Source organism: Copadichromis virginalis, linkage group LG16 (assembly GCF_057382275.1).
Source record: "Copadichromis virginalis isolate Kocher_CV1m ecotype Utaka linkage group LG16, C_Virginalis_male_GT1.1, whole genome shotgun sequence".
Taxonomy (NCBI): domain Eukaryota; kingdom Metazoa; phylum Chordata; class Actinopteri; order Cichliformes; family Cichlidae; genus Copadichromis; species Copadichromis virginalis.
Genome location: NC_140633.1, coordinates 8,895,121 through 8,921,646, shown reverse-complemented (window position 1 = coordinate 8,921,646; position 26,526 = coordinate 8,895,121). Strand labels below are relative to the sequence as shown.

The following is a 26,526-nucleotide window of genomic DNA, read 5'->3' as shown; positions in this document are numbered from 1 at the left end:
ACATTATTATTAAATGCAACTGGAAATGTGGTATAGCCTTCCACTCAATAGATTTTAGAAAGTTGTAGATTTAGTGTTATGAGTATATAATGAGGTTCTAATAAACGACCTATAATTGCATTTTTGATCTAGGCAGTCCAGCAGCTCTTTCCTGGAAAGTAAGTGGTTCGTGAAAAAAGTAATGTTGGTAGAGTTTTTCTTCTCTGAAGTTATCAGTGACCCAACTATTAATCTGGTTTTATTTCTAAAGTCCAGTTCAGTCATCAAGATTATCTCTACTCATGTCCAAACTGGCTATTTATAGTAATCAATAACATTATACATATAGTACCATATCTATGGCGTATAAAAAATACAAAACTAGTTTGAAGAAAGTCGCATTATGGAAATTAATGCAACTAATAATAAAGTATAGCTCACCCTGAGCCAATAGAGGTGTCTAAAAGTCGGGATAACGTCTTTTGTCGACCTCACTGTGGCACCCCTTTAATAAAGACATCTGTCACATTTTATAAACCTTTGGTAAAGGGAAATTGACATGTCATAATTTGCACTTTTTAACATAACAGTATTTGCTCTATATTTCATTACGGCCAATTAAAACTGATTTCTTTGCTTTTTTTTTGCTTCAAAATGATTAACTCTTTCTTGTATGGCAGACGTAGTGTAGCCACACTTTGCAGAGGGCCTCATTAGAAAACGTTTTGTTGATATTACTTTATTATTTTTGCTTACAAGACTTGAGATATTGTTATCGTATCGTTTTATATTTTAATTAAAGCATATCTATCTAATATCTATCATATTTTGTTGTGAAAATCCAAAAGCGGAACTCAACTAAGGACTTTTATTTTGTTCAAAGGAAGTGCTGTATGTGTGCGAGTGTAGGTGGCGTATCTGTTGTCAGCTGACTGGCACCGCCTCTGACCGCCGTCACAACAGAGAGCTGCCTGCCTGACAGCTAGCTAGCAGCCGAGGTTCTGCTGTCGGACCGCCGTGTGTTATGTTTCTCGGAGCCAGGACCGTAGTCGGAGGTTTGTGCACCACCAGCTCATGGCGGCTGAAATTCAGCCTCAACCTCAGGCTCGGAAGCCTTGCCTCCTGAGCAAAATCGATGCTTTCCAGGAGGTGGTGAGCACAGCGGTGATAATTCCCAAAGAAGACGGCGTTATCAGCGTGTCTGAAGACAGGTAAGCTGCGCTCTGCAGGCTGGCTAAAGCACAAATTAACCTCCAGAAATAATATTCGACACAATAATGCCCCTTAATCTGCTCCTATTGAGTGGACCCCCACCCCCGTGTCATGTAACGTTTCCAAACATGTTGAAACAGTCCAAGGGTTCAATAACATTTTTACAAAAGTGTCAGCTGACACAGTCACACCATTACATGCTAGTTAACGGCTGTAAATTATACTCTTTTTGTGTTAGCTCCAAGCCAGTAACACGTAGTTTAGTTGTGCTAACGTTAGCTAGACATAACTAAAAAAAGACTCAGCGTAAACACTGGTGTTATTAGAGTGTTTCTCGCATATTATGGCACCAGGAGTTGCTATATATACCAGAATGTCTCAGCTTTGAGGCATTAAAGCTGCTGTAGTCTGTCCCCTTATTCTCTGTTGCACATGCCTGGAGCTGTTTTGGGGTACCAAGAGTTTGCGTCTATCCCACTTAGATCTATGTGAGGGTGACGGTGAGCCTGTATATGCTGAGGCGGCATGTTCTGAAATGTCCTTGTAACTTATTGCACCAATTGCAAATTTAGTCCTATATGCCACCTAAGCTATATGATGCATATCCCTGATCCATGGCGACTTACCTATTGTAGTCCTAGATGGCTATTTACTGGGGTGTTTAAGCAGGGGAAATGCTTAAAATAAGATATATGGAATTTGCTAGAACAAACCGCGTTTAAGTACCCACCGAAATGGAAAAGGAGGTGGTGAAATAGAAGTGTCTTAAGTCTTTGTGCCAGTGGCCATGTGGATTTGCGTGGGAAATGAGCCTTTCAGTGGATTCTGTGATTGAGTTTAAAGCACAGATGATTTTATTCCCATTACATTTCACCCAGAAGTATATGTCACCCCTAAAGAGAACAGTGAAGAATAATTGCTGTAAATTGAAGTGTTGAGTGGTGTAGTAAAAATTCAAAGTAGGTCAGTGAGTTGATTGTCAGTCATCTCGGAACTCGGGCTGTTGTTCAGTGTCACAGGGGAAAGTTTTTACCTGCATTCACAGCAGAGACAAAACATTAGAATCATTGTTTGTCTCATATCTGGGCTGTGCAGACTGTCAGGTGTAAAGACCTGAGCAAGTCTGATAAGATCCAGATTTTTGTGGTCAGATAACTAAGTTAGCACCTCTTCCTTGTGAGAGGCCTACTAACACTGGGCTGACAAGAGTCAAACCACAAACCAGTGACAGGATGAAGTCTGATATGCAGCAGGTGCAACTTACCGGAGTTAACGGATCTGGTGAGGTTTAAGCAGCATTTTAAGGATGGGTGGTCATGATATTTTGGGGATAATGAATGCATGTATCCTTTTGGGGGAAATGTCAGTACTTCCTCTGGTGGAAGTGGCAGTTGGATCTGCTTGTGGCCCCCCGGAGTGCTGGAGAACAGGCTGATTTCCTTATCAGTGGTAGTGAAACCTACGAATACGTCACACATATTTCTGTTTTCTCAGAAATTCTGGCAATTGAGTTGATTACCTGCAGTGTAACAAAGTTGACACCAAGAATGTAACTCACTTCAAATGCATTGAGGACTAATCTCTGTTGGTTTCATCCCACAGGACTATTCGGGTATGGTTGAAGAGAGACAGTGGTCAGTACTGGCCCAGCATCTACCACACAATGCCATGTAGGTATTCCTTCCTTTTTTTGTCTACTGGCACATTTTTTTTGAATAACAGTATTTAACAGTAAATTGTCAGTATGCTGTATGCTTAAAAAAGGCAATATTTATTTATGAATTAGCTGGTTGACTGGCTTGTTTAGTATAATTAAAGAAATCATAAATAGCACAAGAATGGCACTTTTGTCAGCAGTTATTCAGCTGACACATTCTTCTGTGAAAGGCAGTGTTCACTCCCGTTTCTGTACATGCTTCGCCTGTGAGTGTACTGACTCAACATGATGGACACAATGAATCACACACCCCTCCTTTCAGAGACCGATGAAAATGTGGAGGTCACTCTGCTCTTGGGATCAACCAGACTTGATGCTCAACATTTTTCAGATTATCGGTATCATTCTTGTTTCCACCGAGTCTCGATAAAACAGATTAGCTGTAAAATGCGTTACCGTAAAAAGCTACCTCTCTCTGGCAGCTGTCGTCACCCTGAGGTGTCAGGCACTATTATATTTGTTATGCTTCACGAGTAACAGCCTATCAACACTTAATGCACAGATGACCACATGTGCTGACTGGAGCGGCCTCGATGAGTGGATGGAGCTGTGTTTCAAAGGTAAAGGCAGCAGGAAGTGGCAAGCTCTGACGCTGAAAAGTGAAGCCAACATGGAAGTGCTAAAAAAAGAAGAAGAGAGAGACAGTTCCAATAGTGGCCACTTGAGGCGCTGTCCAAAACAGAATCAATCCCATTAGACTTCCATGTAAAAATGTTCAATACCAGCAGTGAAATTAATATTCTGACAGGATGGTACAACAGATTGTTGTTGTTGTTGTTGTTGTTTTTTTAAAAAAAATCTCTTTATCTAACTTATCTTTTCATAACACTAGTCCTTAGAGCAGGGCGATATGACCAAAAATATTTATCACGATATACATTTGAAAATTTGCGATAACGATATAATTGACACTAGACAAAATACTTTACAACTCCACAACTTTATTAGTGCAAAAAAAACATCAATGTATTTTCACTTAAACAAGCAGCTGTGTTTTTTTTATCCGTCAATCCATCAAGCGGTGCGGCTTCGTAGCTTAGCGAAGTCGTACTGAAACATTTGACAGATTTTCGAGCGCCGTGCACATAAAATCGTTTCGAGGTCAGTAAACACAACCAGAATTCATACATAAGGCACACGGAACAGAGGACGCCATCATCTACCTGCTCAATCGTGTCTACACCCATCTGGACCAGCCGGCGAGCACTGTGAGGGTCATGTTTTTTGACTTTTCCAGTGCTTTCAACACCATCAGGCCGACCCTCCTGGGTGATAAGTTAGCAGCGATGCAGGTGGATGCTTCTCTGGTGTCCTGGATTGTTGATTACCTGACAGGAAGACCACAATATGTACGTCTCCCACAGTGTGTGTCTGACAAGGTGATTAGCAACACAGGGGCACCACAGGGGACTGTCCTCTCCCCCTTCCTCTTCACCCTCTACACCACAGACTTCAGCCACTGCACAGAGACCTGCCATCTTCAGAAGTTTTCTGATGACTCTGCGGTGGTTGGATGCATCAGCAGGGATGATGAGACAGAGTACCGGGCTGTGGTCGACTCCTTTGTCACGTGGTGTGAGCAGAATCATCTGCAGCTCAACGTGGCAAAGACCAAGGAACTGATCGTGGACTTCAGGAAGACCAGGAAACACTTGACCCCTGTTTCAATCCAGGGGGTCAGTGTTGACATTGTGGAGGACTATAAATACCTTGGAGTACACATTGACAATAAACTGGACTGGGCTAAAAACACCACAGCACTTTACAGGAAGGGCCAGAGTCGTCTCTATTTTTTGAGGCGACTGAGGTCCTTCAACATCTGCCAGAAAATGCTGAGGATTTTCTATGAGTCTGTTGTGGCCAGTGCGATCCTCTATGCTGTTGCATGCTGGGGGAGCAGGCTGAGGGTCGCAGATGCCAACAGACTTAATAAACTGATCCGTAAGGCCAGCAATGTTGTGGGGATGGAGCTGGACTCCCTCAAGGTGGTGTCGGAGAGGCGGATGCTGTCCAAGATAAAGACAATGTTGGATAACACCTCCCACCCACTCCATGACATGCTGGTCAGTCACAGGAGCTCGTTCAGTGAGAGACTGAGATTACCGAAAAGCACCACTGAACGACACAGGAAATCATTCCTGCCTGTGGCCATCTCCCTGTACAACGCATCCACTTAACACACTGTTTGCTGCTACAGCTACACATGTTTCTTTTCCAAATATTTATTTATAAGTGACTTATGTATGTATGTATGTATGTATATATATGTATATATTGTACTATTCTTAGTTAGCGTATTGTCTGTCTTGTCTTAATGTTGGTTTAAAATGGAGCACTGTAACAAAAAAAAATTTCCCCCAGGGATCAATAAAGTATTCTGATTCTGATTCTGATTCTGATTATAAGGGGCACTGTCGATTTTCAGAAAAATCAAAGGATTGATTTTAAGTGTGCCGTGTTTTCCAAAAAACACGGTAATAACGACGGTCCGCTAGCATGCGCTACCAAAAATGTGCTTTGTTGTGTATCTGAGGGACGAAAGCTAAACCAGTTCCACACCACTGAAGTTGCAGCATTTTTGCAAACCAGTTCTGGTTCATCTGTTTCATTTAACGATCTGCTTTCGCCCTTCTTATTCTCAGTCTTCGGCACGCTTTTTTTCGCCATGTGCATATGTAAACAAAGGCACTGCGCATGTGTGTTTTACCCATATTCCATCGTGATATTTCATTTTCTTATCGTTGCCCGTCATTATACCGGTATTACCGTGAACAGTATGATATGGCCCAGCCCTACTAGTCCTTTTCCAAAAATGTTGGGACACTGTAAAAAATATTAACAAAAACACAACGCACTGATTTTCAAATGTCATATTTCATATAATAATAAAACATGGAAAACATACCAAATGTTTAAGCTGAGAAAAATCCTCTGTTATTTTGAATTTGATGGCAGCAGCACGTCTCAGAAAAGTTGAGACAGGACCACTGTGTAGCATCCCTTCTTCTTTAAACAACAGTCTGCCGTGGAGAGTAACTGCTGGATCGTGGGCAGAGGAATCTTGGCAAATTCTTGTCTTTTACAGGAGTCTAGCTGTTAAGAAGTCTTTGGGTTTTTCCAGTCTGCCCTAAAGGTTTTCATTTGGTGAAATGGCAGGTTGGCCAGTTCAGTACCCACACTCTTGTACTATGAAGCCATGCTGTTGTAATAGTTGCAGTATGCTGGGTAGGATTGTCTTGCTAAAATATGCAAGCCCTTCCCTGAAAAAGATGCCATCTTGATGGAAGCATATGTTGCTGTATATAGTTTTCAGTATATTAGGCGCTAATATACTTATGAGGCTATGGTGTCAGTGTTTTCCAAAAAGAATTTCAAATTTTCAACTCATCTGATCACAAAACAGTTTTTCACTTTGCCTCACTTTATCCATTTTAAATGTATTTTGGCCCAGAGAAGACTGCAGTGTTTCGTCTTTGCATGATTGAGCTTTAACCTGTGTTAGTGGATGGTTCGGTGAGCTGTGTTCTCAAGAGTGATTTGTGGAAGTGTTCCTGACCTCATGCAGTGATTTCCATGACAGAATTATGTCTGTATTTAATGCAGTGCCGCCTGAGGCCTGAAGATCAGAGGCATCCAGTATTGATTCTGGGCCATGTTCCTTGCTAGATTTCTCCACATTCACTAAATCGTTTCATGGTTTTATGTACTATTGACAAACATTCTGAAATTGGTTCAAAATGTGCAAATTTGCAATTTTTTAAAGACTGGTGAACCTCTGCTTATCTTTACTTCAGAGAAACTCTTTTTTTTCTCAGTGACCTGTTGCCACTTTACCTAATTAGTTGCAAAATATTCCTCCACCAAAACGTTCCCTTTTACACTTCCGGCCTTTTGTTTCCCCTGTTCTGACTTTTTGCTGCCGTCAATTCAAAATGAGCTAATACGTTTCATGAAATTATAAAAATGTATCGATTTAAACATTTGATGTTTAGTAATGTTCTATTGTGAATAAAACATGTGTTTATGAGATTTGCAGCTCGTTGTATTATTTTTTATTTACACTTTAAACAGCATCTCAGCATTATTGGAAATGGGTTTGTAGTTGTGTAGGTGTTGAGTCTTCTTCTTCTTCTTCTAACTCCCCCCTTTTGTTGTGGCTTACAGTTAGTGAGTGGCTGCTTTGATTAATGGGTCTGCCAACATTGGCAGCTGTAGCCTCCAGCTGTAAGCTCAGCCTCACTGAAGTGCACGTCTGTGGTGCATTTGGAGCATTTTTAGCAGAATTATTGATAAATAACATCATGACAAAAAATGTTACAAGAGGTTTTGCTATTACCAGTTTTGGTGATTTTATTCATCTCTTACTTGGCACGAATTAACAGGGTTTCTGTTCCTATGTGTTGCGCCCGTAGACTGTATATAACACATGGATATGACTTATGGTGTATTTTACAAAACAGTTTTTATTTTGTATGACCCAAAATGAGTGACTGTGCCCATAAACTCATAATGAAAGTGTTTACAGAGATCAAGTCAGAAAGCAGTTTTCCCATAAACTTCTACAGGACTGAAGTCTTTTTGCAACCACAACTATCTCCATCTGGTGGCCTCCAGACAGAATGCAGGTTTTGACACATCAGCAAGATGTGTCACTAACAATAGCAGTGCCAGAGGCTGCACTAGTTAAATATTTGTGGTTACCAACCCTGACATGAGTTTTTTCAAACTGCTCAGTAATCACTGCAAAGGAAAGCGACTATTGGCTAAAGTGCAGAAAGGTAGAATAAACTGATTGCATCTATGCATCCCTATGTTGCTTTCCAACATTTTGATATTTCCAGTGCTTTCTGGAAACCTAAATTGGGTAGTTTTGCAGGGACTTTGGTTGCACTTTCTTTCTTTCTTTCTTCTTTTTTTGGCTTTTAAAACTTTCAGCCAGCTCTTCCAGGAAATTGCAACAAACAGTTTTCCAAAGTAGTTAGACAGTCATTATAAAGTATCTACAATACATAAATTCTGGATTCATTTCCCCTGGGTTAAATAACATACTGGGGGTTTTGAATATTTAGATTTAAAATTGTAATTTCTCAGAAATTAAGCAAATAAAACTGCTAACTTGTTCAGAGTGTACCCTCCTGCAGGAAAGGCTCCAGCCCTTTCCAAACCCTGGGTTAGACAAGCAGTTAAGAATATGGATGGGTGGATAGACAGAACATAAAATAAACATTGTTTCACTTGTGCAAGACTCAAACTCGCAATGTTCTGCTTTTTATAATAAACTGTGGCTTGATGTCTTGACAGTAGTATTGTCGTTCTTGACAATACAAAGATTCAGTTTTTCTTTTTTCTTTTTAATCTGATGCAGCTGGCATCTTGCATTTTATTCTGCTCTGACATATTTAAATGTAAAAATTGCTGTTTTTGAAAGCCATATAAATGAGAATACAATTGTTTGTTTCATTTTAATTGTAATGCTGACGATGAGACGAGAAAAGAACATGGGAGATGAAAACCTCTGAAACTGGTGATTTGTATTTTGTGCAGCAACCATTGTTCAGCTCTGAATGTCGAAGTGTTGTTCATTTCAGAGAGAAGCCTATGGTAGTTTGAAAGCCTTTGAACACAATGAAAATGATTCAGTACAGCACCAGAGTCTAGCTTAATAGCTTGAGGACATGATTTAACAATGTTTCCTGGTGTAGATTGGATCAGACGGGAGATGCATATTAACAATTGATTAGGCCGAAATCAGACCTTATGAACCTCATGCTGTATTAAAATAAAAAATAAGAAAAACCATGGCACAATAAGCTAAGTGTCCATTATTTGTGTTAGGTTAGATTCCCTACAGAGAGACTTCTGTTCAGTGAAGTTTGCCAGCTCAGCTTTATAGACTGGAATGGTTTGGATTTTTAAAATGAGGTGGCAGCCGCTGAGGTTCACCTACACACTACACGCAGGAGGACTCTGACGCGAGGGAATAGAGGCGATGACAGTCTGTAATCTCAGTGTTAGATGGCACAAGTTTCTCTCACATGTATCGATAGCTGCTGTAACCATTGTCAGGATTTTTCCAGTGTATTTGAGGGTTTGTTGGCTAACAGTGCCGAAGAAAGTCATCAGTTTTCTGTACCTTTAAGTTGCATCTCGTTTGCTGTCACATGACCCAGTCAGCTGAGAAAGGACTGTGAGATGCAGTTGATAGGCTAAAAAAAGCTTGTGGTTTAACCTTGACACTTGCTACAATGTCAAACAAATGTCATCAATGTTAAGAAAGAAGGCACGAGTATCCTTATGATTTTACTGATATCTTACAGATTGCCTCACAAAAGTCTGTTAGGTCAGTAATAATTGTAACCTTTGTTGTTGTGTGTCTTTGTGTCTCCAGCATCAAGCTCCTGTATGTCCTTTAACCCTGAGACCAGGAGACTATCTGTGGGGATGGACACTGGGAGTATCTGTGTAAGTCCAGCCAACATCCTGCTTCCCTTTTAAATGCAGACCTCTGGTTTTTTCACTCCTTCCTCTGTGACAAACTATTTCCTTTTTTTGCCGGTGATGTTATAATCAAATGAATGGAGTAGTTGTATTTCTTTTGTTTTAGTGGAAATGTCAGTGCCCTAGTTCACAAACCTGATCTGCTTTGATTGTGTTTTGACGTCATTTCATGTCACCTGAAGCACACTATCTAGCCACTCAGCCGAGATTTTTTTTCTTTTTAAATGTGAATTCATCTCTTCCAGTAAATCATCATCATTATAGCAATTTTGTCCCCTCTGATCTTTCTTACAGTGGCAGTGAATAGCTTTCGTTTGTGACAAACTGTGGCAAAGCTCTCCAGAGAATAAATCTCACTTCTCATTTTTATTTGCTTTTCTCACACAGTACCATACAATGGTGTCTAATTGAACGAGTTCCTTCAGATCTACTTATTTTATTCATGCTCATCAGAGGAAGAATCCTTGTGATCTTGGTCACTTAATAATCCTTCCTATAGTGCGTCACGCAGCTCATAATGCAATTTATTAATACGATTCTTTGTTTCCAGAGGGCAACACCTCTTTGCCAGACTTTCCTTTTGGTCTACTCCGTACAGTTAAAGCTCCAACCCCAAAAAAAGTAACCATTATTTTTTTATAAACAGAATCTCTAGCAACACAGCAGTTTCATTTCTGACCTGACGCAGTGCAGGTCACTCTATTTTTAGATGTAGCATTATTTGCTGTCCACTTCTTGTTTTGTTGCTGTCCTAAAATAAAGCCAGCACGTGATGTGAACTTTTCTTGGAGATTCATCTCAGAACAACCTCATAACTTACCATAAGTTCCCATAAGTGTTTTATTAAGGGTGTTGACCTCAGCTGAAACTTCAGAACAAGAACCTTTCTTGTATTTATTGATCTATGAGTCATTTGTCTTTATGTTTTTGAGGAAGTAGTACTTATTTCTCACCTATACATGCTATGCAGTGCACATTTTGCATGAATCCTCTGATGTGCAGAGAACTGAGCCAAATGTAATTTAAACACAGCAACATAGTTTTTTTTCTATGTTTACAAAGTTGCTGGAAACTTTAGTCAGTGACCAATTATCTCCACTTCCTCTCTTTCAGGAGTTTGTTCTGTCAGAAGACTACAACAAGATGACCCCAGCACGCACCTACCAGGGTGAGACAGAAAGAGCAAGAACGCTGTTATATTCAGGGGTGCACATAAGTGGTCCGCAGGTGCGCATTCTGCACCACATCTCTGTGCGTTCATCATTTGTTTGCAGCCAGCTCACCTCCTGCAACCACTTTTCTGAGAATACGCGCTTCTTTGGAGGTGGAGGAACACCAAAGAAATTGCTTAAAGGAGCTTGCTTCTTTTGACATCTTTAAGAGTTCTAAACAGATGTCTGTCTTCCTCCAGAAAATCTTATTTACCCAAACGCGCGTTGCAACTTCTTATCTGGTGCGCGTCTTTTATTTTGATGCGAATGGGGTTTAGCTGAAACTTGCATTCAGAAGGCAAAATTTTTAATGCCTTGTGCCCAGACTAATACCCCGACTAAACCTTCCCCACTGCCCCAGAAAAGAGTGACAAGGGGCTTTTCTTTCTCTATAAATAAATTATGATTTGCCCCATTTAAAAAAAGAAAATAAAATAAAAAAAAGTTATTATTATTATTACAGTCTGTTAGAATGCCTTAAAAATATAAGTCTAACACTTTCAAAGTGAAATTTTTAAGCTTTGTTTCTGCTATCGTTTGTTGTTACTTGTTATTTATTGTTACTTTTGCCAATTCTGGGCAGTTCAAAGTTAATAAAGTCCACTCACATCCTTGTACTTTAGGCTTTGTAGCCTGAGGAGTATTTGCTCTCTGGCTGTGTTCATAATTCATGCCTCTCTGTGGAGCATAACTCACTAAGTGTGGATCAGAGCACCAGTGATAAATCTCTTTATGTATCCTCCACAGATTCCACTATACTGCATGTTTTTTTATTGTGTGGGTGTCCAAAACAACCCTTAGAAGATTTATTTATTTTATGGATATAGAGAAATATTTATAGTTGACCTTTATGATATGTTTCTCTGATCATATGTGAAGATGTATCTTTGTGTCACATAAGGCTAAGTGTATTGTGCAACAGTACAAATGTATAAAAATACGTCTTCATCAGTGTCGAGCACAAACTTTCTCTTCATTTGGCTGCTTTCTTTGAAGAAGGCAGTAGTGCTTGATCGTCTTCTTTCATGATGACCATGATTTCTTGTAGGCTACTCATTTTAATTAATTTGTTTTTTTTATGTGTGTAGCTCATCAGGGCAGGGTGACAGTGGTGCTGTTTGTGCTGGAGATGGAGTGGCTGCTGAGCACGGGGCAGGATAAAAACTTCACCTGGCACTGCTCAGAGAGCGGCCAGCTGCTGGGGACATATCGCACCGCAGCCTGGGTCTCAGGACTACAGTATCCTTCTACACCCAGCTTTGTCTTTAGAGTGGATCGAGTGGGAAGTGACGAGCCAACTTTGATTCTTTAGCCTTTGTCTTTTTATTTTGATGACACCGTCTATTTTTAGGTCAGTGCAACATAAGACCGGGCAATTGAAATTAGCCTCCAGTTAGTTTCTACTAATGTGAAGGGCTAACAATAGGCATCAGTCATGCTGTTGTCAAGGAAACGGTCTGAGTAGGTTTCTGTAATGGCCACATGAAAGGCTGTGTGAGTGCTCAGCAGCGGCACTGATCCATACCAATGAGCCTGCTATTAGGTCATCACACTGCTGGTATCCTCTTAGCATCATGCTAACCTGTCTACATAACATGGCAAGAGGAGATTCAGAGCAGCGGCGTTTATTTGTTCAGGGATTTTAGACATAATGAAAAAGGAACAGTGTGGAAAATGAAAAGTTAAATTTAAAAGTTTTGCTGGGTTTTTTTTGAAAAATTGTTCAAAAAATTGTTGTTCAAATGGCCGTCATAGTGCATGAAGCCTTTTAACCAAATCTGCGCTCATTTGAACTAAAGCAAGCCTTTTGATACTGTGGCTGAAAGCTTTTTATTTGGAAACAACAAATAAAAAGTGCCCTCATGCTGTTTACCATTAGTTATGCGTGTTTTGCTGTAGTTCTGATAAATATAAAGTAAGATAAAAAGAGGCATCTTATCTTGCTCCCAGTTTTATTTTCAGCGTAGCCTAAAAAAGGAGGTGTGAAGAAAAGTGGGCCAATACGTCTCCACAACCACACGAGAGAGACTGACAAAGTCAAACAGTTAGTGCTGCTAAATGTGTTTCTACAAGCTACTGAATCAGTTTTTCATACACTGCTTCTACATGTTGTTCTTAGTAGATATTAAATAAATAATGACGATGTAATATGACATGTATTGTTCATCTGAGCTTGTGTTTGCCTAATTTTAAGACTTGCTGAGGAACAGATTTTTTTATGCTAAACTCAATTTAACTGGTGAAGACTGAGCTGGAACTGACAGTTGTTTTCTTTTTATTATTAAAGTACAAAAGCCATCATTGAACAGAAACGGTGCTACGCTGAAAACAGACCTAAGAGCAGCAAAAGAAATTATAATGTTTCATGTAGAGGATCTACTTTACTCAACAAACTTTGAAAATATAGTTAAGTGTGCAGTGATTCTTTAGATGCACAGTTTGTACTGTAGTTTTTCCTTTTAGGGTAATGAATAAGAATATGACTTGATCACTTAAGTTTCCTAGAATCAGATTATTTTGACGTGTTTCCTGTTCACTTTTTAACAGCACGTAACTGTTTCATTTCTCACCAGCTTAGCATACTTTAAACAGGCATTAACCACCGCAGCTCAATGTGGCTAACTGGCTGTAGCAACATTAAGGCTGAAAATGGTTAAGCAGACAGTCAGGGGTGTTTTAAAAACTGCTACAGCCCTTTTAATGTTTAATAAAGATTTCACTGGTTTTCTGTGGTGTTGAGAAGGACAGACGAACCAGCGGTGTAGATCTGTTGTAATATCCTTTCACTTTAAAATCATCTTTTCTGTGCTTACTGGGAGTTATGCACAGCGTGAAATCTCAGATTTCCAGAAAGAAAAGGACAAATCAGTGGAAGTGGATTGGATCTTTAGGTTATTGTTTCTGCTGTTGGGTTTCCTCGTCGTCTTTGTATCCCGACGTAATGATTTGGTTCAGTCGTGACTTAATCGGGTCAGACAGGGCTTTGAAGGAAGCCGGTGAAACAGCTGAGAGTCCTCCGCTGACAGTCGCTGTGGTGCTGCCTCTGCACGAATTCATTCAAAGCTTTCATGTAGTAGTTTACACAGAGTTGGCTCTGGATTTTGGTGAGCAGTGAAATTTACAGCTCTGTTGTGAATCTGTTCGGTCTGTGTGACAGGATCTGAATGAGTGCATATTTAGCAGGAAAGCATGACCTTAATTTTGACCCAGGTTCGACGTGGAGACCAGACACGCCTTCGTAGGGGATCAGTCTGGTCAGGTGACAATCCTGAAGCTGGAGCAGGACCTCTGCAGCCTGGTCACCACCTTCAAAGGACACACTGGTACCCACACACAAGCACCTAGTGTCCTAATTGAAGCACAAATGATTAATTAATCGGTCAGCTGATCAGGCCTCTGATAGTGTCACTGTTAGTTTGGCTTTTTGAGTGATTTTTAACAGATGACATGGAGCTTAGGGGGATTTTTGTTAACATTTACCAGAATTAAATAAATAATTCAATAATTTATTGATAAAATGTTCAACTGATTGATCAAGAATGAAAATAATTTTTGGCGGCAGTCCTAGCATAGTAATGAAGCTCTGAACTCTTGCCGGCTCTGCCTGCGCCACAACATTGTTAAATATTCATTCCAATTTTGTCTGTACAAATTGTCTCCCAGCTATGTTTCGGATGATTTTCAGTTTTCTGCTTTCAGTACGCTCCCGACTCTGAATATTAGTTTATGAGAGAAAGCCAGCATCTTTTGCTTGTGTGCTTTTCTTATTTCTTCACTGATCTGAGAGAGAGAGGAGCCTCTACAGTGGATCACAGCAGCAGATATTTTCAATATTTGGTGATTACTTTCTGATCTGTAAACTTTAAACAAAACCCACTTTAAAACAATTATGTAGCAGTTGAGTCGCAGCTTTTCTTTGTATGATAATTAAATCTTTATTTTAGAATTCAGTTGTATTTGGGGGAGCATTCTCATAAATGTGTGTTCACACAGCAGCTGCAGTAAGTTCACACAGTATCCTCGTTTGTCTTCGCCTGTTGTCCTCCAGCAGGTTGCAGATTTGTTGACGCAGCTCAGCATTGATTTTTACAGAGTTGTGCGTCCCCGGTGGTTTTAAATGTTCGAGAAAATCTTTGGAACTTGTCATGATGCAGTCTGCTTCAACAGAGAAGGCAAAAGAAAAATGTGTTTTTACCATTTAACAATAAAGAGACATCCAAATGAGTTTAAAGATGAGAGAGGTCCAACAACAGTGACTTCAAGCCAGTGAAAGTTGGTTTTAATTAATTGGTTCTTATTAAATTTCAGTGAACCCTGCACGATAATGTGGCGTAGCTGACGGAGGCACTTTTGTCTCCGTTGTAATTATGTCAGGTAATGTGACGGCGCTGTGTTGGGACCCGGTCACAAGGGTGTTGTTCTCCGGAAGCTCGGACCACTCAATCATCATGTGGGACATCGGCGGACGCAAAGGCACCGCTATCGAACTGCAAGGACACAAGTAAGGCTCTCCATTAGCCAATAAGTTATACATATGCTCAGCAGTTTTGTATTGATGGAATTGTAATTGTGTTTTTTGTCATGTTTACTCAGTTTCATTCATTTCATCGCACTCACTTCAAGCTTGAACGACTAGTTGAAATGTAATGTTATGAAGTTACCATAAAGGCTGCAGGAGAGCAGACTTCAGTAAAAGAAAAACAGTGTTCTGACTTCATAAGAGGACGATAAACAGACTCTGGAATCTCACACTTTTTTTGAGCAAAGACTTTTATTGACTCTCAAAAGCTAAAAGCTGCTAAATAAATGTTTTTCTTCTTAGAGCATTTTATAAAAATGTGCTTTGACATTGAAACAAGCTTTTCAACCACTGAAAGCTTGGAGGACCCACTCAGTGTAGCTGCTACCTTGTATTTTAACTTGTTGTTTCTTGAATTTTAATGCAAAGCACTTCTGGTTATGTCAGCATACCGGGACACCCACTTCACTGCTGTGCTCTCCCCACAGTGACAAAGTTCAGGGCCTGTGTTACGCCTCACACACCCGGCAGCTCATCTCCTGCAGCTCAGATGGAAGCATCGTCATCTGGAACATGGATGTAACACGGCAAGAGGTGAGAGAGAGCAGACTGAAGCAGCGTGACGTCAGCGCACAAACACAAGCTTGTGTTTGATGTGTGAACTGCAACAGCTTGTGAGCAAAATAAGGAAATGTCATGTGTGCTGTGTAATAGCATGCTTTTTTCCCTTAGTGCTTCCCTGCATGTTTTACAGGGAAGCACATTCTGTGATGCAGATCGGCTCACAGGATAAACTGCTGATGTTTGTTCTCTCAGATCCTTTGGGGGCAAAAAGTTCTCTTTAGAGGTCCATTAAAGGTCACCTGATTAGCAGAGTTTTCTTTGATTTTCTGTCGTTCAGATGCTCACACAGTCTAGATTCGGCGTCTCCCTCTTTGCTCTGCTAGTCTCCAGGCTTTAATTGCTTCTATATTCAATCAGAGCCACTTTCACTCTGCCTCGCTGTTCTGTTGTGCCACAGTCTCTGTAATTTGCTCCAAATTTTCATCTTTAAAATAACAGCTTGACTAAGTCGTTCACCGGAGTCTTGACGGTTGTGCTGGGGTCTTTAGTTTTCTTTGGAGAGTCTTTAAAATCTCTGACTTCCTACCTCTGCCAGGCTTGTTCTGACTGTGTGGCTCTCCTTACATTTCTTGATAATACTTCTCACTCCAGTTATTGACACACTGTGATAACTTTGTATATGCATGGGGGGGCTGTGTTTATGTTATTCCCGGGATCTGCTTGAGCCACTCGCCTAGCTTGGGAGTCACCGCACCTAGTGCTCCGATTACCACAGGGACCACCGTTACCTTCACCCTCCACATCCTCTCGAGCTCTTCTCTGAGCCCTTGGTATTTCTCCAGCTTCTCGTGTTCCTTCTTCCTGATATTGCTGTCTTTCGGAACCGCTACATCGATCACTACGGCCGTCTTCTTCTGTTTGTCTACCACCACTATGTCCGGTTGGTTAGCCACCACCATTTTGTCCGTCTGTATCTGGAAGTCCCACAGGATCTTAGCTCGGTCATTCTCCACCACCCTTGGGGGCATCTCCCATTTTGACCTCGGGACTTCCAGGTTATACTCGGCACAGATGTTCCTGTACACTATGCCGGCCACTTGGTTATGGCGTTCCATGTATGCCTTGCCTGCTAGCATCTTGCACCCTGCTGTTATGTGCTGGATTGTCTCTGGGGCATCTTTACACAGCCTGCACCTGGGGTCTTGCCTGGTGTGATAGACCCCAGCCTCTATGGATCTTGTGCTCAGAGCTTGTTCTTGTGCTGCCATGATTAGTGCCTCTGTGCTGTCTTTCAGTCCAGCTTTGTCCAGCCACTGGTAGGATTTCTGGGTACCAGCCACCTCCTCTATCTGCCGGTGGTACATACCGTGCAGGGGCCTGTCCTTCCATGATGGTTCCTCGTCTCCCTCCTCTTTCTTGGGTTTCTGCTGCCTGAGGTATTCACTGAGCACTCGGTCAGTTGGGGCCATCTTGCCAATGTATTCTTGGATGTTCCTTGTCTCATCCTGGACTGTGGTGCTGACACTCACCAGTCCCCGGCCCCCTTCCTTCCGCTTAGCGTACAGCCTCAGGGTGCTGGACTTGGGGTGAAACCCTCCATGCATGGTAAGGAGCTTTCTTGTCTTTATGTCAGTGGCTTCTATCGCCTCCTTTGGCCAGCCTATTTTATATATATATATATATATATATATCTATATATATATATATATCTATATATATATATATATATATATATATATATCTATATATATATATATATATATATATATCTATATATATATATATATATATATATCTATATATATATATATATCTATATATATCTATATATATCTATATATATATATCTATATATATCTATATCTATATATATCTATATATATATATCTATATATCTATATATATCTCTATATATCTATATATATCTCTATATATCTATATATATATATATATCTATATTATAATATAATATCTATATTATAATATATATTATAATATATATTATATTATATATATTATAATATATATTATAATATATATATATATATATATATATATATATATATATATATATATATATAAGCTCCTTACCATGCATGGAGGGTTTCACCCCAAGTCCAGCACCCTGAGGCTGTACGCTAAGCGGAAGGAAGGGGGCAGCAGATCCCAGGAACAACATCGGAGATCTCTGTCCAGAAGAGCGCAGTCCTGGGAACAGCTAAGATACTGCGCAGGACCCTCAAGCTCCCAGGCCTCTGGTAGAGGACCCGAGCTTGAAGGATAAACCGCCTGCAGGGGCGTGCTGGGTGTTTATATTATATATATATATATATATATATATATATATATATATATATATATATATATATATATATAGAGATAGAGACACACACACAGTGGCTTGCAAAAGTATTCGGCCCCCTTGAACTTTTCCACATTTTGTCACATTACAGCCACAAACATGAATCAATTTTATTGGAATTCCACGTGAAAGACCAACACAAAGTGGTGCACACGTGAGAAGTGGAACGAAAATCATACATGATTCCAAACATTTTTTACAAATAAATAACTGCAAAGTGGGGCGTGCGTAATTATTCAGCCCCCTGAGTCAATACGTTGTAGTTTTCGGGTCATAAGCCGCTACTTTTTCCCACGCTGTGAACACTGTGGCTTATACTGACGTGCGGCTAATGCATATTTTTTTTCATGCAGCCAAAAACATTTTGCCTGGTAACAGTAGACCAATCAAAGTGATAAGTAGTGTATATATACTGTATATATTTTTATCGGTTGTTAAGAGACGTTGTAATATTGTTTATGCACTGTTCCGTAAAAAACCCACAAGCAACGTAATTTGTGTGTTACCGATCAGTACATATACTTAGAGGTAGCCGTGTTACAGGCGCTGTTCGAGGAAAAAAGGCATTTGCAGTATGTATTTTTGTATGTTACCATAACGTTTATGTTACCATGTTTATGTTACCTTACCTTAGTATTTCTGTGTAAATATCTCATATTACAGGGGAAACGCATACGGCTTAAAATCCGGTGCGGCCTGTACAAGTACAAAATTAATTTTCTTTCTACAATTAGAGCATGCGGCTTTTAATCAGGTGCGCTCTGTAGTCCGGGATTTACGGTATGTGTTTTACACAGACTAAGGTTCATGGGAAGTGTTTTTGTTCTGGAAAAATAACAGTATCCTGATTCCTGATGTCATGTTGTCAGAGTGAATTTGGATTTATTTCTGCTGCACAGCAAAACACATAAACAGCTCCCTCCCTCCCTGACTATAATTTATCCTTTAACACTTTTATTTACGTAGGAACAGAAGTAACTGAGATCTATTGAATAAACACGACATTTAAACTGGGCTAAACCATCTTCTGACCCTCAATTTGTAGAAAAAGCTTCAGTCTCTCTTGGGTCAGCAATATAAGAAAAAATAATTCATTTGGCAGGTTTAAATATTTCTCCAGTGTTTATGTTGGAAGTCAAATGAGTTTTGAAATGTGCGTTTCCACAGACCCCAGAATGGCTGGACAGCGACTCCTGTCAGAAGTGTGAGCAGCCTTTCTTCTGGAACTTCAAACAGATGTGGGACAGTAAGAAGATCGGCCTACGGCAGGTACTGAGCGCACGCCCGTTAGCCGAGCACCTTGTTTTATTTCCACTCTTCTTTAAAAATACAAGTTATTATATATCAAATATATCATAACTCAGCTTCTCTGCTGCAGCAGATTCAGTGATGTGCAGCTCAGCCGCACTCAAAACGTATTCCAAACAGCTTTCTAACAAACAAGTCTCTATAACTCTTCACTTCTGCCACGCTAATGGCAAGCAAACATCCTGTGGCTGTTTTATTGCCTCAATTTCAGAAACTGCTTTATGTTGTGGTTACTCATTCCAAGTGTGTGTGTGTGCGAATCACAGTTCAAAGATAAAGTAATAGGCGTTTTTTTGACTGCACAGCAGTCTGTTGAAACATTGTGTAGCGAGAACCAAACACAAAGCGCTGTAATGTTGGTGTTTCTATTTCACTGCACTGGAGGGGGGAAAAACACAAAGATTTTTGACTGTACACAGAAATGTTTCAGCATCACTGAGGAATGTGTATAGAGTGCTTCAAGCTGTATGCAGCTGATGAAATAAAACTTCAGTGTCAAAACAAGAAAATCTATCAGGTTGGTGGTCTCGCATTTTTAATGCTGAATGCAGATACAGATGTTATAATAAAAAGAGAAGTCGAGAACATTTTACCTGAAGTTTCAACGCGTGTGGACTCTTGGAAATGAATTGAAGTGGTCTGATTTAAGCCGGTTTCAGACGTTGGATGGTTAACATTGCTAGTTTGATTCTGTTATTTGTACACGGGTCAGTGTTATGTTAACGTAGAGCTGGGCGATATAAGATTTTTTCATATCACGATATGTTTTTTTCATTTCAGGCGATAACGATATCTATCACGATATAAGCCAAATAACTATATTTGTAAGATTTAAATGTGCCGTTGCTCACAAGTAAAATGTGAAATAATCAGCAGCTTGTTTTTATTTAAATATTTATTTCCCATAATAAGTTCAACAGGGTAGATGTACTTAAGGAACATGAGACTTTTTCAGATAAATAAAGGCAAATATTGCAAACTACACAAAAGGCAGCCGCTAAAGCGTTTAAGTTTCAAAACAGAACAAACGAAACAGACTAAATTGTCAATTCCACTTAGAAACAAAATATTAATTCTAAAAATAAATCTTAGTTTGTTTTACAGAAGAACAGACAAAACTGACTAACTTTTGTCAATATCAAATAAACTGAGAACTAAAAGGAAATTCTCAATCTCTCCTTGTTGTATAGCTTAGCTTTTCAAACAGTTTTAACAGTTACTTTAGTCTGACAAAAGCCGAATGACGAATTAGCGCTTCCAGTCAGAGACTGAGGCTACGTCCACACGTACACGGGTATTTTTGAAAACGGAGATTTTCCGTTTTCGTTTTAAAAAATAATCCCGTCCACACATAAAGGCAGAAATGAAAGAAAACGCTGCTATGAACATGCCAAAGCAGCAGGTGGCGCTAGATTCCTAACCGTGCAGAAATGTTGGCCAATCAGAAGTCTAGAAGCCTCGGTGGGAAAAAGTAAACAAAGCTGGGGCATAGAAGCAGAACCGAGTCTTATGTGTGGAGGGACAGTAACTGTGTGTGTATGTAAGCATTTAAACACTGTAGAGAGTAGAATTAACAGTAACAGTATTGTAGAAATTCATTTCACCGAAACAATAACGTGGCGCACAGTGTGACGTCAAAAAATGCGCACACCTTTGACACTGCGTTTTCTCAGTTTTTCTAGTCCACATGTAAATGCAAAAACGGAGTTTTCAAAAATATCCACCCTGGCCGGAGTTTTTAAAAATCTTCGTTTTCAGTGACCAAAAACGCGTGTGGACGAAAGGTGCAAACGCATAGAAAAATCTGCATTTTCAAAAATACCCGGGTACCTGTGGACGTAGCGCACGCACCAGTTTATTGTATTTCCAGACTTGCTTTCGGCACAATTTACTACAAAATTTACTACTACCACTCTGTTTTTTGTCAGACTTGAAATAGCCGAAATACCTTCACACTACGGAACTTCTATGGCTCTTCCGTTCGACAATCTCTCCGGCATTGGAACCATCATCTGTTTTCTCTTCGGTCACGCTCGGTTGATTTTTCTAGTCGGCACACTCATTTCCTCCATTACCCGCTGGCTGCTTCCCAAACAAACACACGTGCGGCTTGGCACTTGTGCTGTACGTAACAAGTCACGTGACGTGACGCTGCGGCTGTGATTGGTTCGGCTCTGCGCTACTTAATTTGGATTGGCTATTTTTTTTGTTTTTGTTTTGTTTTTTTAAGAGGACAAGAGCGGCGAGGTCTATCGCGATAGGTTAATTTTTCTATCGAGAAAAAGTTATATCGCGATACATATTGTTATCGTTCTATCGCCCAGCTCTATGTTAACGTTCCTCAAAGTCTCATTCAGACTTACAGCTGTGATGAAGTGTGTGTGCTGCAGCTGTCTGCAGACCTCACACAGTCTCCTAGAGAGAGAGAGATTGTCTGCTGGATAGCAATTATCAAAATGCATCACAACCAGTATCTTCTTGTAGCTTTCGAAACACAAAGTTCAAAACTTGGCCTTGACTTGGCGTATACATTTGCTAAACATTTCATTGTAAGACAAAACAAAACAAAAAGCAAAACACCACCTCCATTTCTTTGATGAGAAATAAGATGTTAAATGAAAGCTGATGTGTTCATATCCTCCTGTGTGCTCAGCACCACTGCAGGAAGTGCGGCCAGGCAGTGTGCGGCAAATGTTCGTCCAAACGCTCCACCATCCCCCTCATGGGATTCGAGTTCGAGGTGCGCGTGTGTGACAGCTGCCACGAGTCCATCAGTGACGAGGAGTGAGTAACAATCAGCTTCTGTTGTTGTCATATACTGAGCCTTTGTAGCTTTCCCAGTGATTCGCACACTATAACCGCTGGCGCTGCCTTTGTGTCTTGCAGTCGAGCACCCACAGCCACCTTCCACGACAGCAAGCACAGCATTGTTTACATGCACTACGAGCCCACCACTGGAAATCTGCTCACCTCTGGCACTGACAAGATTGTCAAGGTCTGGAAAAGTACAAGGAGTGTCTGTTGTGTTTGAGAGTCTTGGATAAGGCGTGCGGCACAGACAGTAACCCTTAGCTAGGGGTTCGGATCATTCAGACATGAGGGTTATGTTTTCAGCCCGTTTAGACGTGCTTGTTTATGCTACAATCCCTGCTCTTAAAATAACTGCTCTTTTAGGGGGGACTGCCCCAGTGTCCGAGGTGGTAGTCAAGTCTTTTTTCAAGTATTTATTTATTTTAAGGAAATCCAGAGCATGTGAAAGCCTATAAAACACTGCAGGTAGCTGGAAACTGTGTGCTACACTGTGACTGTCAGTCTAACACCCATTAATAAACCTTACATCAGGATGTGTTGCGTATTTAGATTAAATGCTTGGAGAATCCGAAGTCACTCAGAGGGAACACATTTGTTTTGGGCCTCTCGGGCAGCTCTCACAGACAAAGTTGGAGACTGGCTGGTGAAGAGTGAGCTGGAGAATATTTGCTACTTAAGAGTCAGACGCCTCTTACAGGGAGCTACTAAAGTGGTGACTACTGAGCTTTCACACTGTGTTTGGCTGGTATGTGAACAGGTAGTTCTTTGCACTATGCACTAATGTAATTTTCCCTTTAGTAAAATAATACACAGTGCAGGCTTTTTCAATGTACTTGAAAAAGATTTATTTAAAAGAATTAAATTGTCTATTTTATATATATGACTAGCAGAGTAACTGTAATCACAACTGAGTTATTCTGCAGTACTCGAAACATTGCACGAATATAATCTAAAATAGCTAAAATCAGGTTTTCTCCGTTCTGGTCTCGGTTTTAATAACATGTCAGTTCAGTTAACTAATTTGCTTTCTGCCCTTTTGTCATTTATTTGTTGAGCTCCACCATAGAGAGCCATTAAGTAGCCACTCTGGAAAGTCAAATATGTGGAGGAGTCGATTTAGAGCCCGCATGTTCCTTCATAAAAACATTTATATTGGGCCCCAGTGTGTCAGTAATCATATTCTAAAACAAAGTGATAATGTACGTCACAGTATTTCTTCTTTGACCCACCCTGTTGACTGTATAACTGCCTCTCTGCTGATTACCAGTTCTAGCTACTGGGTCAAATATTGTTCTCCTATTTTTAAAAAATTCACGTCTTAATTTAGTCAAAAACGCGCTTAAATTACTGTCTTTTAAAAATTGCATTAGTTAAAGTCGACAAATTACATAGAGTATCTGATTCAAATCCAACAAACGGATGATGATAGTGTTGCACATGTCTGAGCTATGAGGGGGTCACAGAAACACAGCTTTAACTGTTTCTGCTTAAATGGACTGACGGTTACTTGTGTTTTGTCTGCAGCTATGGGACATGACTCCTGTGGTGTCCTGAGATCTGTGGATAACAAGCAGTCAGCAGAAATCTCTGTTTGACAAACTGTCGAGGTGCCAGTACCACTGGGAAGAGAAACGGGGTGAGAGCTCCAGCAGGATCGATGTCATCTGGATAATATTTAGCAGTTTTTTAACGTGTAGCGGTGGCTGTTGAACATTTACAGCGAGGGCACTGCAGGCCAGTGAAGCCTGAGAACCATACAGGCTTTGTTTGACACAAGGTTACAGAGAGTTGCTGGTGGACTGTGGGTCTCTCTGTGTATGTGTGTCTGTACAGTGTGCGAAAGGTTGAGGCATTTCCCTTTGTAAGTTATCGACACACCTCATGTACTTAATTTCCATGCATTCCTTTCCAGTTTCAAACTGGAAATGCATGAAACAGTCTTATGAAACCTGCTTGCACTGCGGGAACTTGTCAAACCCAGACTTTACTTTCTGTAGATGTGAAGCACCTTGTTAAACAGACTGGCAAAATCAAACGTGCATTCCTACTGAACTGGCTGCAGATCCTTAACAAAACAGGAGCTTATGATTTTCATTTGCACCAGCAGCTGTTCAGACCTGCACGTGTTGTTTTTTACCTTCTGCAGACAGAGAATTTAAAAGTGACGCTCCTTTTATTATATTCCATTTAACATTAGGTACCTGCCACCTGTTATAGTGACAACCTAAACTGTCACACTGACCTGTTTAACACCAAATGTCGTCTTTTTGGCATAACATACTGACATAACCCTCAGACCCTAGGCTTTGTTGTCTGTATATACAGGCTGATATTACAAAAAATGTTTGTAGTTGAAATAGCAGCAAAGCGTGAGCCTCCAAACTGCCCAATTCTCTCACAAACTTACTTTCTTTTATCTTTTTTTTTAGGTTTTCCCAACTATTTCATTTATTTTATTGTTTTAGTATAATCATCAATGCAGCGTGGCACTCACATGTGTCCTAAGAGCAGAAAATACAATATGTTCATAGTAAGCACTGAACATTTGGGTGTTTTACAGGTGTAAATGTCAAAAATAGAACCTAAAATAAAAACAGCCTCGAGCAGTAAAAATAAATAAAACAGGTGTCACTTGTGTAGAAGATGTTCTAGTTCTTGCCTGTAAATGCTGCTCGTGAGCATGTCATTAATGCCTGCAAGTGTGCTGTTTCTCAGGTGCTTCACATCACTCACACTGTGTGCGCTTATTATACAAATCATGTTTTGTTTTTTTTGTTTTTCGTCTGGTCTGACCTGACAGTATCATCCGAGGGAGACTTTTTCTTAGTCTGCAACACCTGATATCAAGCACTAGAGGGAAGAAGTAGCATAAAACGCAGCTTTAGTTCAGATTTATGCTGAAACGCTTGTGGATGGAAACAACTTAAAAAACCTGCATAAACTACATTACCTACATTAGGAGCTTTATGTCTTCTGTACGCACTGTAATGCTGGTGTGCAAACACATGGAGGCCTCAGATGTAGATGCACCCAGTCCACTGAGTGTTAAAAGACTGGATATCATGCAGACCTCGTGGCGTTTTCATACTGGTCTGGTAAAAAAAACTCCAGGCAAATGGATGCTCTTTGGTTTGCAACCTCACCACGCTTCTGTATCATGTCAGAACAAGCAAATTTGGAACAAATTGACAGTATGAGCAAGAAATCCAAAGTTTACAAGGTTGGGAAGTTTTCAAGGATACTGATGATACTGCAGACTCTTGTTGTTGTAGTGTAAGCACACACAGTGTTTATCTAAACCCACTGATGTGCAGAGCGCACCTTTCAGATTGTGTAATCTAGCATGAAGCCAGCTGACATTTTGTACTTCCTGTCCTTTACAGCTGTGGAACTGTTTTCTGAGATTATTTATTATTGTAAGTGTGGTTTAAACGTTTTTGACATTCAAAAGCACATATCATCAAGCTCGTCAGTGGCAGCATGCACAGAATAGAAAGTAAGCTAACGAACACGGCATTGATTTGTCCCCACTGTTACTGTTTTTAAACGTCTCGATACTGACTGACTTTACTGTCGATGCACTGGAATCAACAAGCAAAAATATCTCAAGTTCATGCTGTGAAGACTAAGTATGTCTTTAGTTATCATTACACTTGTGCTTTAATGATCTGCTCAGCCGATAACTATTCTTAGTGTTCGTACAGTTCAAGCCCAAAGATGAGATTTTCTACAACTATAGAACGATGGAAAACTGTACGTCACTTTACAGCCACGAATAAAAGTATAGCAGCTGTTTACTTGTGAATGTGAAACTTTGGGTACTAAGACTTTAAAGGTCCTTACCAGTGTTTCAGCTCCGTTATAGTAATTGTGTCATTTCGAATGCACGGCAAGCTCATTTATTGTCACTCTGCATTGAATCTAATGTAATGTGGTGCCTGCGTGGAACAGGAGTACAAAAAAATCCAAAGAACTGCAACAAAGCAGCTTTTTTCTTTGCTGGCATCATGTGAAGTGCACGTGGAAGTGATAATTGGTGCAGTCTGGGTTTTCACAATGATGTGAAAACCCAGACTGCACAGGAGATGCACATCTTTCTAGATACTAATATAGGATTTCTGCATTCAAAATGAATGGATGCAATAAATCCGTCTTTGGCCAGTGGTCTGTGTTTCTGTCCCAGGAAAGAAAACAATTGTTGTTGTGTCCTTCAATGTAATTATGTGTATAAATTACATATTAAAAGAGGAGGTATTCACCTGCTCAACTGTATTTGAGTCCAGTGTTTGTTTATTGGATCGCAGCTGTGATTTTGGGGCTCTTGCTGCAGTGTTGAGTTCTTTGA

General features: G+C 40.2%; 1 protein-coding gene across 1 annotated transcript; it reads left to right on the top strand.

The window, feature by feature from the left end:
- The first annotated feature begins 882 nt into the window (after positions 1-882).
- wdfy2 (WD repeat and FYVE domain containing 2) lies at positions 883-26,453 on the top strand. The gene is made up of 12 exons (XM_085435140.1): positions 883-1,190; positions 2,794-2,861; positions 9,297-9,370; positions 10,520-10,574; positions 11,706-11,856; positions 13,828-13,940; positions 14,992-15,118; positions 15,625-15,730; positions 19,230-19,331; positions 22,024-22,154; positions 22,257-22,365; positions 23,706-26,453. The coding sequence occupies exons 1-12, from the start codon at positions 1,054-1,056 to the stop codon at positions 23,733-23,735; spliced, it is 1,203 nt and encodes a 400-aa protein (XP_085291266.1). The 5' UTR covers positions 883-1,053; the 3' UTR covers positions 23,736-26,453.
- Positions 26,454-26,526: the final 73 nt, after the last annotated feature.

What these genes read in the sequence shown, in the direction of transcription:
- wdfy2 (XM_085435140.1), top strand. Translation starts at nt 1,054, where the DNA reads ATGGCGGCTGAAATTCAGCCTCAACCTCAGGCTCGGAAGCCTTGCCTC. An exon ending in ATCAGCGTGTCTGAAGACAG is followed by an intron (nt 1,191 to 2,793) that starts GTAAGCTGCGCT and finishes TTCATCCCACAG; the next exon opens with GACTATTCGGGTATGGTTGA. An exon ending in CCCAGCACGCACCTACCAGG is followed by an intron (nt 10,575 to 11,705) that starts GTGAGACAGAAA and finishes TTATGTGTGTAG; the next exon opens with CTCATCAGGGCAGGGTGACA.